General features: G+C 39.4%; 1 protein-coding gene across 10 annotated transcripts in view; it reads right to left on the bottom strand.

Annotated features, from left to right (window-relative positions):
• Nucleotides 1–17,677, bottom strand: part of LOC129775022 (LIM domain transcription factor LMO4) — a 967,612-nt gene that overhangs the window by 70,762 nt on the left and 879,173 nt on the right. For all 10 annotated transcript variants that reach the window (XM_055779176.1, XM_055779177.1, XM_055779181.1 and 7 more), the window contains 2 exons: nucleotides 15,998–17,597; nucleotides 9,209–9,362 (listed from right to left, as the gene is read on the bottom strand). In XM_055779176.1, the coding sequence (XP_055635151.1) occupies nucleotides 9,209–9,362; nucleotides 15,998–16,220 (377 nt within the window). In that variant the 5' untranslated portion in view covers nucleotides 16,221–17,597. The remainder of the gene's footprint in view (nucleotides 1–9,208; nucleotides 9,363–15,997; nucleotides 17,598–17,677) is intronic.

The raw sequence follows: 17,677 nt of genomic DNA, 5'->3' as shown, positions 1-17,677 counted from the left end.
GATGTGACGAACTTCTGGGCTGGTATTTGGGAGACCCCAGTAGAACATCGCGACGGGCAAATGTGGTTAAGACGGGAGGAGGAGAGTTGTGGTGAAATTGGAGAGATGCCAGCTATCATCGTCGGAGAGAACGATGTCCGCGAAGCCTCGCGGTACCTGAGGAACTGGGCAGCACCGGGCCCCGATGGTGTCCAGAACTTTTGGCACAAGAAGCTGACCGTCGCACATCCAAAGATAGCTGAGTGCTTCAACAAGGTGCTACGTGACCCACACAACCTTCCTGAATTCGCCACCCGTGGCGTCACCTTCCTCCTCCCGAAAGACAGCAACACATTGAACCCATCAAAGTACAGACCGATAACGTGCCTATCGAGTCTGTACAAAATACTGAGCAGCATAATTACCGCCAAAGTTTCTGCTCACTGCGAACAGCATCACATCATCGCAGAAGAGCAGAAAGGATGCAGGAAAAATACGCATGGCTGCAAAGACCAGGCCATCATCGACGCAGCCATAGTCGGCCAGGCGGTATATAACCAGCGGAACCTAAGTATGGCCTACATCGATTACAGGAAGGCTTATGACTCCATACCTCACTCGTTTCTCGTCCGGGTATTGGAGCTCTACAAAATTGATCCCGTCGTCGTTAGGTTCCTGCAGCATGCGATGAGGCAGTGGAGTACGTCTCTGCACCTCAGTGATGGGGAAAATGTGTTGCAGTCTAGAACGCTGCAGATAAAGAGGGGGATATTCCAAGGCGACTCTTTCAGCCCGCTTTGGTTTTGTCTGGCACTGAACCCCCTCAGTAGGACGCTCAATAGAAACGGTCATGGCTATAAAATAAGGTATGGCGACGGCGCCCACGAAGAAGTGACCCATACCTTTTACATGGACGATCTCAAGGTCTACGCTGATTCACGTCAGCGTCTAGGTGTAGCTATCCGGGTTGTCGAAGACATAAGCAGGGACATCTGTATGGAGTTCGGCCTCGACAAGTGTCGCTGTGTCCACCTGCTGAAAGGACAACTTACCGAATCCGGAGGCTACGAGGTCTATGACGGCGAGTTTATAAGAGACATGGTTCGTGGCGAATCCTATAAATATCTTGGATTCCGACAGCTCACCGGGATTCGCCACTCCGACATCAAGACGGAGCTGCGAGACAAGTTCTTGAGTCGAGTGAACTGTGTCCTGAGGACTTTCCTCAACGCGGGGAACAAGGTACGCGCGATCAACACATTCGCGGTTCCCCTGCTGCCTTCAGTTTTGGTGTAGTCAAATGGAGCAAAACTAACCTAGAGGACCTTGAGAGGAGGATGAGGAAAGCATTCAAAGAGGCCGGAATGCACCATCCTCAATCGGCACTGGAGAGAGTTTCACTACCACGCAAAGAAGGGGGACTTGGAATCGTCGACATTTCTGCACTGTGTGTTGCCCAGGTACGACAACTGCGCGAGTACTTCGCAGAACGCGCCAACCAAAACGCGCTATACCGGGCTGTCTGCGCCGCCGACAGAGGATACAGCGCTCTGCACTTGGCGCAAGCGGAGTACCAACTCAACTGCAATCTGCAGACAGTGGAGGAGAAGATTGCAGCTTGGAAGCAGAAGGCAGTGCATGGTGCCCACCCCCATCAACTGGACCGGCCACACGTCGACAAGGCCGCATCTAATCTGTGGCTAACGCGTGGTGAACTCTCTTCAGTAGTAGAAGCCGACATGATAGCCATCCAGGACAGGATAATGCCGACGAGAAACTGCAGGCGGTACGTCTGGCATCAAGACGTTGATGACATTTGCCGGATGTGCCATCAACCAGGTGAAAACATAGAGCACATTATGGGAGGCTGTCCCGTTTTGGCCAACGCAGCCTACACCGAGCGCCACAACAACGTGGCCCGTATTGTTCATCGACAACTGGCGCTCCAATGTGCTCTACTGGAAGACAACGTACCAAACTACCGGTACCTGCCTGCACCTGTCCTGGAAAATGACCGTTTCAAGCTGTACTGGGATCGCACTGTTCTGACCGACCTCTCGATCCACCACAACCGCCCAGATATAATGGTTTACGACAAGAGCGACCGCAAAGTCACCATCATCGATGTCGCTATTCCACTGAACCAGAATCTGGAGGAGACCCACGGTCGCAAAATCTGCAAGTACCGACCATTGGCCGTGGAGCTCAAGGAACTGTGGGGGCTAAGGGAGGTCCCAAGAATTGTTCCAGTCGTTCTCTCTGGAACTGGAATTATCCCGAAGACACTTCTGGAAGCGCTAAAGGTGTTGAACATCGAGAAGGAATTGGCCGGCATCCAAAAGTCGGTCATCCTTAGCACCTGCGCGATTGTCCGACAATTCCTCGGTCAGGACTAAAACAGCACGAGCATGCAGATACGTGCATTCCGCAGAGCCTAGTCCCCCTTTGGCATTCAGAAGCCCGGGGGCAGGTGAAAATTCTGGCTAGGTTCGCCTAGTTAAGAAGTGAGATAAGTCTGCCAAAAAAAAACACAAATTGATTTTTTCATAATTTGTTTGCCAGGATATGATGAATATGTGAATTTGGCAGTTGTTCTGAGCTTATTGATAGTTGGGGACTTTCTTGATTATTCAATTTTCACCAATTCTTAAATTGTTTCCAGATTGAAAGTACAGTAATTTACAATTAGTTCGACATTTAGCTAATTGGACGGACATGTAATGCGACTTATTTAGTTGGACATTTTTGTAAACATAGTGATCCAAATTATGACCCCACATTGCAAGTCGACACTGTACCACTGTCATCGCAAATGTTCAATTACAGGTTAAAATCGCCTCCAATGCGACACTGAGTGGCGCTTCGGCACGTCGCATTGAATGTAATTTACTGTACAACATGTCACAAAGCTGGATGGGAAGAAATTTTCCAACTGTGAAAGCTGTGGCGAGTGGCAACAAATCGCTAAACAGGAAGGTTTAGTCGAACAAGATAGGGATATCGAGGGAAAACAAAACAATAAACTCTTTAGATTGAAGATAATTTTATGATCCTGAAAAGGACCCTTTTCAGCCTGCATGTGAATCCAACGAGCGAACATATCGTAATGAATGTATTTTTTTGCCATCGCTCCCTTTTAACGCTCATTCGTTCGTCTCGTTGGACTCGCCCCTCTGGCTGAGTCTGCCGATTTGTCTCTATCCTGTGAGTGTGTACCGCTAGAGTATAAAACACGCGGACCCCAAAAAAATATCTTATTTTCTTTCAAACCGTAAACCCGTGTGGTTGTACGACATCGGCATCGTGGACGTAGCAAAGGAGGACAAGCTAAGTGAAAGGCAAAGTCTCACTCGAACCGTGCAGGTCTCCAGTTCCCTGTTGGTCGCATTCACTGATTGCTCCGCAAGGGTAACTAGGCCGAACGGATTGGTGCCGGAGCACCAGTATACCTAACAGCGATTATAGAGTTTCGGCCGTCGGAGTGCTCGAGTTGGCTTGCAAAGCTGCTCACGACAATCAGAAAACCCGCATCAAGAACAGAGCAGCTTCGGTTCGGCGCTCATCAAGGCAACAATTAGTTTCAGTGAGTGGCAAAGTGTTTCACCGGCACGTCCCATTAAATGTAATTTACTGAACAACATGTCACAACCTGGATGGGAAGAAATTTTCCAACTGTGAAAGCTGTGGCGAGTGGCAAACGCAATAGCTAAACAGGAAGGTTTAACCGAACAAGATGGGAATATCGAGTGATAACAAAAACACAACACCAAAGGTTCTTCTCTGAACCATCAACATATTCATAAAGAGTAAACAGTAAACTAATCCATTTTTCAGGTAGATAGGTAGGTATTCACGTAGGAGAAGAAAATAAAACAATATATTTAAAATATATATTTAACAAAAGCTGTCCCCTTTGTATAGTCCTACGTCACTCCGGTTATGTCCCCGACATTACCCACCCGTCTTTTTTTTTTCAATAATATTACAATATATTGGTACTTTATTCATTTCCCACCGATTAGATGGGAATGCTATATTTTTCCAATAATATTACAATCTATTGGTATCGCAGCAAAGCGAAATTGCGCGAGCTTCAACGTGGGATGGAGAAACAACACCTGGAGCACGAGCAGAAAATGTATGATCAACACCTATTCGCGGAACGGAATTTCCGGAAAATAATAAATGTAGAATAGTATTTATGAAGTCAATGAATTGAAAAAGCAATAAGAGGCAGTTGGGGTTTAAACAAACCGAAGCAAAAGGTGAGGCTGCAGCAACAACAACAAAAATTGTAAGGGGTTGTATCTAGGACACGATGGCATGTTTTCGACGTAGAACTACACAATTATATCATGTAATCCACTTGTTTACCACTTCGAATATTATTTTAGAATGTATCGAAATTTTCGTAATAGATTATGTTCTTCTTTACAAATAAATTTGATGAACCTCCTTTTACGTTTGATATGATGCCTAGGATTACCAAAATATGTGAACGGAAGAATTGTCAAACGATCATTGTATTATACATTTCCCTCTGAAATTATTGCACATCTCATGTTTACGTAGCTCTCGAACCGCGAAAGTTCATTCACCTCTAGTATTTGAAATGACGATTTCCCAGGCTTCTCAGTTTAAAAGTACGTTTTAGGAAAACATATTCCGATCTGCACAACGACAAGCGAGTACAACAATACTCAACACCAAAAAATACTCCTGATTTGGATGTATTTGCAAAGCGGATTCCCTCAGGCACATTAATTTTGAAGTCCGTGTTAGGGAAACACAGCTTGATGGGAATAAAAATACCCCCGACTTGCATGTATATTTGCAGAGCGGATTTCCACAGGTACATCGATTTTGAAGTCTGTGTTGGGGAAACCGTAAATCGGGCCAATCAAAACTTGGCAGTTGGCATTTTACAGTTATTCAATTGTTCATCTCATCAAAAATAATATCTTATTAATTGTGATAGACGCGTAGAAATATTTCCTATCAATTTGATGCGAACATCTTTCCGATCTGTTAAGAAATGTTCGAGTTAAAAGCATTCGAAATACGGGTCACTTGTTTTACTGTTTTCACTATATATGTATTAGCAAAACATTGTTGAGCGAAAAACCGAAACTCTTTTTCATTCTCTCTATCGATCGTACACAGAAAATCTATGAAAATACGCTATTTGATTTCTCCCTTTTGTAGTCATAACCATCCTCTGATTCCGATTCATTTGATTCTAGTTTAAATGTCATTTGATTGCCGGTTCTTCCATGGGACGAAAGAATTCTTCACTCAAATCCGGATTCTATTGCGGACGATCAGTTCACGAGAAACAATGCCTGAAAAATTCCGTAACAAAATAATTGCAAATCAAATATGTCGAAACAGTACAAATCTGTAGGATTTTGAGCAAATCTGACGAAAATTCATCTCTTATGCTCCGTTTATTGACTGTGTCATGCAGAAAAAGATCATATGATCATATTATTAGTTGAATAGTCCCCTGTTTTGCTTGATCAGCAAAATGTTATCGAGGGTTATTTAATAATCGGCTAACTGTACTCAAACAAATTGCTCATATCAAATTGTCCCACCCCCTCTCATCAATTACAAACAAGCTGATTGAAGTTTTCACAAAAGAGGTCGCCACGGGTTGAAAAAAGTTGGTATTTTTGCTGCTGTGTGGTATGAAACATGTCATTTGCGATGAGATTGCTGAGATTGAATTATAAAGTTTCAAAACCGGAAAATTTAAATGTAAAAGTTTTTGTATATTAAGTGAATAATAAAAGTTGCAATAAAATATACATTTCATGCTTGATTTTCGGCTAATACGTAGAATAGCGGCGCTTAGTGCGCAATGCACCGGACGAGAGAATAAAATATGTCATTAACAATGAAAGTTGGTTACTTTTCTATTTTTCAAAGGTTCAAAATCAAAATGATCATGCAATAAATAGTCTACCAAAATTCTATAACAACTATGCGGTTGTGTCACGGACACAACTCTCCATCTGTTTTGGTATGTATTGCCAACGTTTCGGCAGGATGACTCAATAAATGATTCTCATAAGGTTCATGAGAATGAAACAAGATAACGTACATCAACTGGATTTACTTTTAAAATAACACCTTCTATTTTGTCATTATTATGGGTTGCAAACAAAGGCATTCTACTGACGTTTCGTCAAAATTTCATGAAGAACAGACAAAGAGCGCGGATGTGGGCGTGGATAAAGTCGATATTCGGTGTCAAAAGATTCCTACGCTCATTACGCATCAAGCTGTGGTTGTAAGAGGTTCGTATATTTCTTACTTTTCTCATTGTGATTAGTTAAAATGAGCGTTGTAATAAAAATATCAATCGGGGATGGACTAATGAGTAAAGGCAGAGTAAGGCAGTGGTGTATTGATATTAAAAATAGCCGCACCAATGTTCACAACGACGGCTTAATCTGAAGGATTGTCGAAGATTTGAGTTTGTTAATTCAAAACGCAATTGTTGGACAATTCCTTTGGTTCAAATTAGTTGTTTGTGTAACTTATTTTGAAGAAAGAATCAATTATTTAGTTACAAAATTGATTTGATTTGCTAGGATTGTTCCCACGTAGTTCACGACCGAAGGTTGGATCTACTATTATCGTACCCAGAATCTCAATCAATCTAAATTGCATAATGGAACAAGATTAGTCGTTACGCAATGCAAGGTAAATGGAATTGGAACAACGATACTCACAAGCATTGAATTCAGTCGAATTCAGGAAGTTTTCGTTTAATCATTGATTGATGCCATCTGTAATGAATTGCGAATGTACAAATGTCATTCAAATCAAAAAATCATTTTTGATTCAATAAAAGGCTATTTACGTGTAACGAAAGCATAAGTACATTATACATTAACATTTTTTCGATGTGACAATTTATTTATACCTTTTACAGCTTCCATATGAACTGATACTATTGTGAAGTAGTCATAATGAGGGAAATTCACCATTAATGATGATGAATAATGAATTCACGGCTCATTTTGGCGCATGTCTTGAATATTTGTGTTGCAGATAAACTTTCGGAGCAATGTGCTAAAAAATTAAGGCCACTGGGTCTGGATTAAAAAAACGGGTCGAATTTAGTTCTACAGAAGCATGTATTCACTATGCCCGACGATTTGAAGATCGGAAAATCAAGTAGCGAACCTGATTGTGTGATAAACTCGATTCTTAAGAGCATATTTGCATATGAGTAGCGAATAATTATTTTTGTTTTTTTTTGGTACTCTGAATTATTTCGATTGCGGTACTGTAAATCCTATTTTTCTTGCATATGTAAGAGCGAGGAAAAGCAAATCAAAAAACCGCACTCCCCACAACAGCAACGAGGAGAGGACTAAGAGGATTCGCATTCGCACACTGATTCAACCGCAGTCGTCAGCAGCTCGGAAATAGTAGCCTCACTGTGCAATCACTCAAATCGAGCGGAATTAACGCATGTTTTGCCAGTCAGAAAACATAGAAGAAAATGCATTCAAATCTACATACACAAACTCATAAAGAATAAGATCTCTCTCGCAGAGTTCCGGAGTGATGGAACCCTCCCATTCCCCCGCGATGGGACTGTTAAAAGCATCACGTGTCTGGCTGTCGCTCAACTCAAACTCGAACTCAATCTACGGCACCGGCAATGCTCTGCCCGCAAAGGGCTTGCCATTTTGTAATTAGCTCGATGCAGTAATAAACTTGAAACGAGGGGCAACTCCTGGCCGTACTTATGTATGAATATGCCACGGCATTGCGAACCCGACAACAACGACGACGACGGCGGCGGAGGAGGAAAGATTCTGATTTCTGCGATGAGCATCCATTTGGTAGTTGCTTGTTAGACCCAGGGCCTCGTTAGTGTAAGTGCGCCTTTTTGTTTTGTAGCGAATTATACAAAAATGTGGAGGGTGGATGCGATGGATAGATCGGTGACGCGGGGTAGCTGGGAAGGAAACAGCAAGGACATGGCAGGCAGGCAGGCTGGCAGATCTAGATGTTCTTCTGTTAATTTATTTAATTGCTTCGCTCCCACCCTCTCAGCTGCTGTCTGTAAGAATTCTTTTGGATGCTCTCATCCTCTAGTGTGTAACGTAAGCCATCAGCTGCTGCCGGCATGTCCTGAGAAGGAAAGAAGGACAACACACAGAAACACACACACACACCTACGTAGAGTGCAAGAAGAGGTAAAGAAATCTCTTCCCTCTCGCTCGAACTCTTTCTGTGTTAGACACGACTTTTGATGAAGAGTGGTGCCTAGAGGTACTTGCTTGTTACAGATCACGAAAACAAGTCCTGTATGGCATGCCAATCATTCCAATGGATGCACTAACATATTGTGTGCGAGTGGGTGCAAGGCGCGCTAGCGTACCACCCGAACCTCTGCGCCAGCAAGACATCCATCAAAGAGGTATTATCACTCAAAAATTGGCCCGTAAAAAAGGAATTAAACTGATTGGACCTTTCACTCCGGGCGAGCCCGGAAACCCGATACTCGGCTGGAACAAAGGCCTTTTTCTTCGCTGCCAGAAACCGGCCACGAAGCGGATTAAATTTCTTTTCATTATCGAAAGGAGAAAACATGAATTTTACGAGCGTATCGAAGAAGAAACACACGCAGTAGAAATACTTTTTTTTCTAAGACTTCCTCTGAGTGGAGCTCGGTGGCCACAAAAGCAAAAATGTAATCGCCTCCTTACGGTGATGACAATCGGCCCTGCGTGGTTGCGGCACTCTTCGCTGGTGGAAAACTATCAAGTTACACTCTGGCTTGGAGAACGAAGGTAGCAAATATTTTCGTTTGAGTGGTCTGGTTGATAACAAGAAAGGGCGCAAGGTATGCAAAAGTTTTTTTTGTACAAATGCTTGATTTTTTTTTCAGTGGAACCACGTTTGAACAAATTGAGACGTTTTGTGTAATTACTTATCGCGAAAGATGGTAACCTGTCGGGCTTCACATTAAGTTGGTAACAATGAAAAAAGGATAAAATCATAAAAGGTGACCCCTTCTGCTGTCGTCGATTACCTTTCCCAATTTTTTTTTCTGATAGGTTCAAAAATCCGATCAACACGTGTATGATTTATTATATTCATACTGAAAGTATAAATCTTTTTTTTCCTACGACAGCTGCCCTGCGGACAAGGAACCGGAACACAATGCAGAAGAAAACAATGGATGGCGATAGAAACTCACCTGGAGTAATCTGTTTTACAGAGGATCATTCCGCTGCGGGTGTAACAACTCGAACCGATGTCTGCCAGCATTGCGCCACAGCAGGAGCATTTGAGACAGGAGTTGTGCCAGTATCGGTCGAGCGCGTGCAGGAAGAATCGTTCCGTGATCTTAACTGAAAGAGGTAGGAAGAGTGAAAACGTTTAGGTTAGCAGGACATTTCAGCTTGTTTCAATCGTGTTACGCACAACTTTGAACGTTCAGCAGAATATTGAAATCAAGATTAATCGTGTAACAATAACTGGATCAGAATGCTTGTGGAAATTATTCAAAACAGTGGTTTTGAACTATTTGCAATACACTTTTCCAGCGCTTCATCCGGCTATTGAAACGTTTTTGGTATTTTTGATCAACCAGCTCGTCTTACACACATAGGTAGTACGGTTAGGAGGACTTTTTGATTTGAATATTTAACTACTGGATTCCAAATTTATATTCATAAGCATAAGCTCCTTTGAACTACACTATAACATTGGATACTTGTTAAAAGGAGAAAGCAAAGTAAAAACTGAAAATTATAAGTGATTCTGCGTGCGTCAATAACGAGCAACTAACGTCAAACGTCAATAACGAGCAACTAACGAAGGGGTGAGGCACTATTTTTATATATCACTACCATTACGAAGCCGATCACGGAGTTAGAGAGAAATATTGCAACCAGTGTTTCTATCAGTCAAAGTTAATGTGTAATAATATATGTGAATTCGGTATTAATCATTTTGGATTTTTTCTCTCTCCCCTCTCAATCTTTCCCCCCCGTTTGTTTTGCTGGACATGATGAAAAAGATGAGAGCGAAAATAAAATCATTTCTTTCATAGGATAGAATAAACTTACATTACCGGTCCACCATGTCCTTTCATCCAAACCATGAAAAAATGTTTAACTCTGTTGAAATTCCAGTAAAACATTGGAAAACATTTCCTTTGTGAACAATTTGACATATAAATCGGTAAAACTGTATATTGTACTGCAAAAACTGCATTTATGTGTTGAAAACATATAATTCTACTGAGTTCTTCTTATCCTCGGCTCATCTCACCCACATCCATATGTTATTTCCAATTTGTAATGATTGTTCCATTACTTTTTTTCCGTTACTTGCATTCGTAGCCCGAAGTATTTTTTCGACTCGACGTTCGCAAGAAAAGGAATCGCATGGACACATGTTAGATGATACTTTTGCTACGAAATCTCTAATCATTACATCTGTCTAGTCCTAATATTATGTAAATTGATGAAAATTGAAGGCTTTTCCATTTTACCGCACATTTGTTTTGAGCATTTCTGTTTTCATTCCAACGTCAATAACGAGCAACTAACGAAGGGGTGAGGCACTATTTTTATATATCACTACCATTACGAAGCCGAGCACGGAGTTAGAAAGGAAAAATTGCAACGAGTGCTTCTATCAGTCAAAGTTAATGTTTAATTAAAAGTTTAGATTTCAAGATTTCGTTCATGTTGTCGTCGTAAAAAAAAGAATCGCTCGACGTCTTCCGAGGAATGGTTCTTAAAAAGAATATTGAAAAAGTAAAATTTTTCTCAGGCATCCAACTTCGTTTCACCGATTCCGAATATGTTTTTTACTCCCAAAATGATTTCACGTTTAGGGCACGGAATCAGTTTTCCAGCGGTTCGGTCTGTTTCCATTCGTTCCAATAGATGATTGTATAAGCACTGACAATTTTTTTTATAAATTCAACACTCTAGAAAATATGTGCCTATCTGTATTTTATGATAAAGATCTGTTGTCTGTTGTTGTCTTCAATCGGTTCAGAAAAAAGTTGTGCTTTACTTGAGAGATCTGTACATGTGGAAACGCAGATTGTAACTTATGCCTCGCATTTTTGCAATGTCTTACATTTTCAATTTGAAGAATATATAAGGTATGGCAGAAGACTTTCGATAAAATGTAGAGACAAATTTATATTTTATAATTCTCCTTCGTATGATATTATCAGAAACAGCTTCCAGCCACATTGCTACTTTCAGTTTCACAGTACACTTCATTCGAAAAGTTTTTTTTTTGGTCCTTTTGCAGAAAGGTAAATGATTTTGGTTTGTCCCCTTTTTTAAATGTTCTAATTCAGCACTTCTTTTATTTTTACAGTAGTTTAAAAGTATATTTTTACGGAATCACATGTTTTAAAGGATTATAAAATACACCTTCTATTGGTGTCAATGCGCCCTTCATTCGAGCTAACTTTTAATCGATCACCAGATGATTATTTGTTACGTATTCCGACCTTTTATGACACTTACAAATATTGTAAACATCATGTTTGCACACCATTTGTACCAGATTTATATAGCTAAACCATTAAATTAACGCATTTTGATGAAATAAATTCTGATCATGATCATGATGTTATTTTGTCCACATGATTTCTATGGCAACCGCTTGGCGCGCTACAGTTTGTTTATTGTGTCCTTCGCGCATAGCAGAAATAAAGTTTTTCTGTGTTGAGTGTGTTGAGGGTAACACTTTTAAAATGCCCAAGAAAAGGCAATATTCTGAAGAAAGCCTAAATTATGAATGGATTAATATAATGACAGTAAACTCAAGCAATGATGAATGCAACATCTACTTTGAAATTCGAATTTTTTCAGTCAAAAATAATGATTTATAAAGCTGGACAAACCCTGATCAGAGATGGACAAACCATAATCACAATTTATCTTTGGGAAAAATCGTTAAAAAACATAAACATTTGAATAATTTCAACGCCTAATGGTTGTTCAGTCCGAAAAACGCACTGGAAAGTATTCGCTCCGTAAGCCACGCCCACTTTAGTTTTGTCGCGATGCACTTGCCCAAATGAGGGTATATAAGGCGATGCACTAACCGCGAACTTCATTCAGTTTTATCTCGACCGTGTGACAAGAAACAAGGAAAAGTGAACACCATCAACAGTAGCGGAATAAATAGCAGCAGCATTGAACCAGCAGCATTATGATGTCAGCAGCAGTGGCAGAGCAAGAAGAATAAGAAGCAGCATTATGTCAGCAGCTGTATTGCGTCGCAACAGCATTACATCAGATCCAGTGTTACGTCAGCAGCAGTGGCAGAAGAAGAAAAATACGAAGAAGCAGCATTGCATCAGCGGTTGTACTGCGTCAGCAGCAGCGGGAGAAATATAACATCAGCAGCAGCAGCGAGTGAATTTTAACGTTTTTAAACAATTCAGTGAGAATAATTACAATGAAAGCAGTGTAAATAAAACATAACCCATGTCTCCATCTCGCACTACTCAAACCCAAAATCCATAAAGTAAAGAAGAGTTTTTCAAGCATTTCCGAAAGAGTAAAAATGCTCTTTTCAGAGCATGTAGAGAGTTGTCCATGCACGGAGCGGAGCCAATGGGGCTCCCACCCGGCGATTAAGGCGTGAGGAACACGAGGGTTCCTTCCACGCACCCGTTGTGTCCAAGAGTGGATCAACGCATCCTACATACAGTCCACCCCTAGTTCCCAGCAGACGGAACAATGGTAGAATTAGAAACTAGAGACTTAGAGTTTTTCAACAAACCCTAACTCGTCTTGATTATGTGTGATTTTCATGAAGAAAAGTCGATTTTATTAGTTGCGTGAAAACACCCTAAATTGGACAAACCAAGATCATTTACCCTAATCGTAATCTTATAATTCTTTTCTTTTGAAACTTGATTGTTTCTTTCAACTAAATTAAAGCTTTATAACCGCTCTACAATTTGTTCCTTGACATCCAGCTTCCATCTTTCTTAAATTCGTTCGTAAATTCGAGAATCTTCAAAAATCACGACTTTTACTTCAATGTACTTATAATAGTTCACTTCAACGTTGAAATGTTATATTTTTTTCTTGAAACAAGCTGTATTTGAACTATAAAAAAATTTAATGGAATCATATACTATCGAGCCCGATCTGTATTTCAAATCGAATTAATTATGATCGAAAATATCACCATGTTTAATGTTAAATTTTATTTGATCTGATAGAAGAAATAACATATTTTTATAAAATATCATGGGAAATTTTTGATGTAGTTTTTACTCCATTTCAATTTAGGTTAGAACAGAGAGAGAGAGAGAGAGAGAGAGAGAGAGAGAGAGAGAGAGAGAGAGAGCAAATAAAGATCATTTGTTCGAAAACAAACATCGACAGATCAACTGAACGAGAACCCAATAGCTAAGATGTTCGTCGGACGCACTTAGCGCCAATGTCTGCACATTTGCAAACAGCACATTCCATCAAAAATTTGAATAACATTGCATATGTAATTCGTTTCTTTTACTATGAACGAATTTCATGCCAACTAGCCGTTGGCAGCACCATCTCGATAGTAGTGAAACGTTGTGGGTGTAAAGACATGTGTCATTTAAGCAACTTTGCATACTTGACATATTCGAGAAATAATTAGACTACTTTTTGGAAAAAGCCAAATTTTGTTACGTATTTTTAACAAAAATTTATAATTTAAAAACTATGATATCTACAAAATTCTTGTCAAAGGATGAAATGTAGGAAATTATTTAAATTTTCACAAAAAATACCAAAACTTTATTGGGAAAAAATTTCGCTGAAAAAAAGTTATTTCAAAAATAAAAGTTGATTTTTCTCAAAAACTATTTTTTTTTAAATTCCCAAAAATATATATGTGAATAGCCCTTACAATTTCCAACAAGTCGCCCATACATCGGAAGATGGGAACTTTTACAGGGAAAAAGTTTTTCGAACAACAACTTTTTCATGTTTTCTTTGAAGAAAATACATCTTATCCTAATTTTGTTTAAAGTCAAGATAGCGATATAGTGTATTCGACAAAGTTTTAGATCTTGTTAAAATATAAACTTTTGTCGAAGACATCAACTTTCTATCTTTTATAGTTTTTGGAATATAAGTCATTTTTGTATGAAGACTCCTGAAAAAAATAATGTTTTGCTCGTAACATTTTTGTGTGTAAATTCTCACGTTTGACATGTTTTTGAAATGTTTCTAAATAGAGAAAAGTTAACAGAGCATGTAAATTGCGATGATTTATACATAAAAATGTTACGAATTGAACATTAAAACTATTTTTTCAAAGAAAAAAAAAAATGAAAAAGTTTTTCGAACAACTCTTTCCATGTAAATGTGCCCATCGTCCGATGTATGGAAAACTAGTTTGAAATTTTAAGTGCTATTTATATCTATTTTTTTCAGAATTTTAAAAGTATGTTTTTGAGAAAAATGAATTATAATTTTCAAAATATTTTTTTTAATGAAATTTTTTTCCAAAATATTCTTTGATAATTTTTAATGGAAACCTAAGTAATTTCCTACATTTTATTCTCTGACCAACTTTTTGTTTTTAAGTTGAGAGTTTCCAAAAAAAAGTTGAAAAAACTCAAAATTTAAAAAAAAACTACAAAAAAATCTATCAGACCTACAAAATTTCAGTCAAAGAATGGAATGTACGTAATTATTTTGGTTTTCATTAAAAATTATGAAAGAATTTTTTGAAAAAAAAATCCGTTGAAAAAAAATATTTTGAAAAATTGTAATTCATTTTTCTCGAAAACATATGCTTTTAAAATTCTGAAAAAAATATATATAAATAGCCCTTAAAATTTCCAACAAGTTTTCCATACATCGGACGATGGGCACATTTACATGGAAAGAGTTGTTCGAAAAACTTTTTAATTTTTTTTTCTTTGAAAAAATTGTATTAATGTTCAATTCGTAACATTTTTATGTATAAATTATCGCAATTTACATGCTCTGCTAACTTTTCTCTATTTAGAAACATGTCAAGAACATGTCAAACGTGAGAATTTACACACAAAAATGTTACGAGCAAAACATTATTTTTTTCAGGAGTCTTCATTCAAAAATGACTTATATTCCAAAAACTATAAAAGATAGAAAGTTGATGTCTTCGACAAAAGTTTATATTTTAACAAGATCTAAAACTTTGTCGAATACAGTATATCGCTATCTTGACTTTAAAAAAAATAAGGATAAGTTGTATTTTTTTCAAAGAAAACATGAATAAGTTGTTGTTCGAAAAACTTCTTCCCTGTAAAAGTTCTTATCTTCCGATGTATGGGCGACTTGTTGGAAATTGTAAGGGCTATTCACATATATATTTTTGGGAATTTAAAAAAATACGTTTTTAAGAAAAATTAGTGTTAATTTTTTTTAAATTAATTTTTAATTAAAATGTCAGCGAAATTTTTTTCCAAAATTTTTTGGTATTTTTTTGTAAAAATTCAAACAATTTCCTACATTTCATTCTTTGACAAGAAATTTGTAGGCATCATGGCTTTTAAATTATTATTTTTTTGTAAAAAAATAAGAAAAAATGGTCTTTTTCCAAAAAGTAGTCTATTTCTTTTTCGAATATTTCAAGTATGCAAAGTTGCTTAATTGACCCATGTCTTTACACCCACAACGTTTCACTACTATCTGAGATGGTGCTGCTAACTCCTAAGACGAGTTGGCATTAAATCTTAAATAAATGATCAATAAATGATAATCGACCAATGTTATTTTCGCAGTATAAGAGACGCAACTGTGCATCCCTTCACACCCACATGATAGGTGCATTCATTGAATCATCGGCAGATGTAATTTCATAGCATTATTTTTGTTTTGCAAGACCTAAATTAATCGCACTAACACGAGCGAATCCAAACCCTCTGCTGGTCATGACGGACGTAGATAAATTCCTACCCTCCGTTCTCGTGACCCTGCGTTGGAAACACCGAACACAACCACACAGTACTCACCTCCACATCCCGCGCAGTGTTTCACCGGTCCGCCGCCATTATTCATCCCGTGGAAGCCTGCATGGCTGTCCATCTGGCTGACCCCCATCGGGTTCCCGGCGCCCCCCGGACCGCCGCCGTGACCGTTGTGGTGTGGCGTCAGCTGAGGGTAATTGTTATTGTCCGGACTGGGCGAGTGGGGCGAGGAGCCCAGATCCGAGTACGGATGGTAGTGCGGGTTCATTGCTATTGACGCGGCCAGCTTGACGGCTTTTCGGACTCGCTGCTGATGCTACAGCAACAAGAATCGGAAGGAACCGAAATAAATAAAAAAAAAAACAAAACAGAACAACGGAACGAAAATACGCTTCGAGAAGCACACGGTTTGATTTCTTCTTGTGCGTCTTCTGCGCTCTTCCACTGGCGAGTGACTGACTGACTGATTTTTTTTTCTACGTTGCAAATCTTACGAACATAAACAGAAAAGCACTTAAACACACTGAGCAATTCTTCAACGATTAGAAAACTCGTTCCTCTTCGCCAATTTGCAGGTTCAACTTGCTGCCACTTGGATGCACTTTTTTTTTGTTATCTTCTCTTGCGTATCTTCTGCGCGGGCAGAGATGACGCGCGAACTGCTCGTTATTTTATTGATTCTATTGACCCGGCATTGGCCAGCTTGGGAAGGAGAGGGCGGACGTTGCAAACCCGAAAAATTTGATAGATTTTTCCGCCACTATTTTCCTCGTTTATTATTTTTCCTTCTCTAAAACACAATAACGCTTCAAAACCCCGTTCCACACATTGGGTTCCTTTTTTTCTCGCTGCAGCTGCCTGTTATTTTCACGGCGGCTATTATTTATAAATATTTTTTTTTATTTCTCGCTTCCCTCTCTACCGCACTTCTTTCTAGCTATCTAAATAAATTTCAATTTTCGCAAAATATATTTCATTTCAGCAATTTGCGCGCGCGGTCTTCCGAGTACCGATGTGTGAGGGCGGCCCCGGGAAGGTGACAACACAGACACTACACTGAACGCGTATGTGGCTCAACTCCAGGCAAACTGTCCGGGCGTTCGAAACACCCAAATCGTTTGAACTCACAAACGTAACAATCGCGACAATGGTTGTGGTTGATTGGTCCCACTCGACTCGATAGTCAACTTCAGCTGTGGTATCACCACTGTAGTACCACTACACACTACACTACACATAGAGTCTACGCGAACTTGACTCCGATAGATAGAGAGCTAATGTTTGCCTTTATTTATTATTTTCCAACTATTATTTCTTATCTTGATTCTCATTAAAATCATATAAATATTTTCACTTGGAACTTCTTCCTGTTGTTCTTCTTTGTCCCACTTCCCTCTGTCGCGGGTGCACTAGTGGGTAACACTGTGAACTCACTACTGTCCTGCTGTCGGGGGTACCATTATTTCTTTTTAACGATCCGCGCTAGTTGGAGGACAACTTTTCAGCGTTCGCTTTGTTTTTTTGTGTGTGTGATCTCCGGCTGGATTTTCCTCCCGGTGACAATTGCCACTGCTTCTCCGCCAGTTGATTGGATCAGAAGCTACTTCTTAGTGGTCTTCCTTTTTTTCGTCTCTAGCTGCCGTTCCTGTTGAGATAGACAGAGAGGAGAAGAAAGATAAATATAATTAGTTTCTCAAAGTGCCGATAGTCTGCAGATTCGAGTGG

Source organism: Toxorhynchites rutilus, chromosome 3 (genome assembly GCF_029784135.1).
Source record: "Toxorhynchites rutilus septentrionalis strain SRP chromosome 3, ASM2978413v1, whole genome shotgun sequence".
NCBI classification, from domain to species: domain Eukaryota; kingdom Metazoa; phylum Arthropoda; class Insecta; order Diptera; family Culicidae; genus Toxorhynchites; species Toxorhynchites rutilus.
Note: the sequence above shows the minus strand (reverse complement) of the source record. Positions and strands in the feature narration are given on the sequence as shown.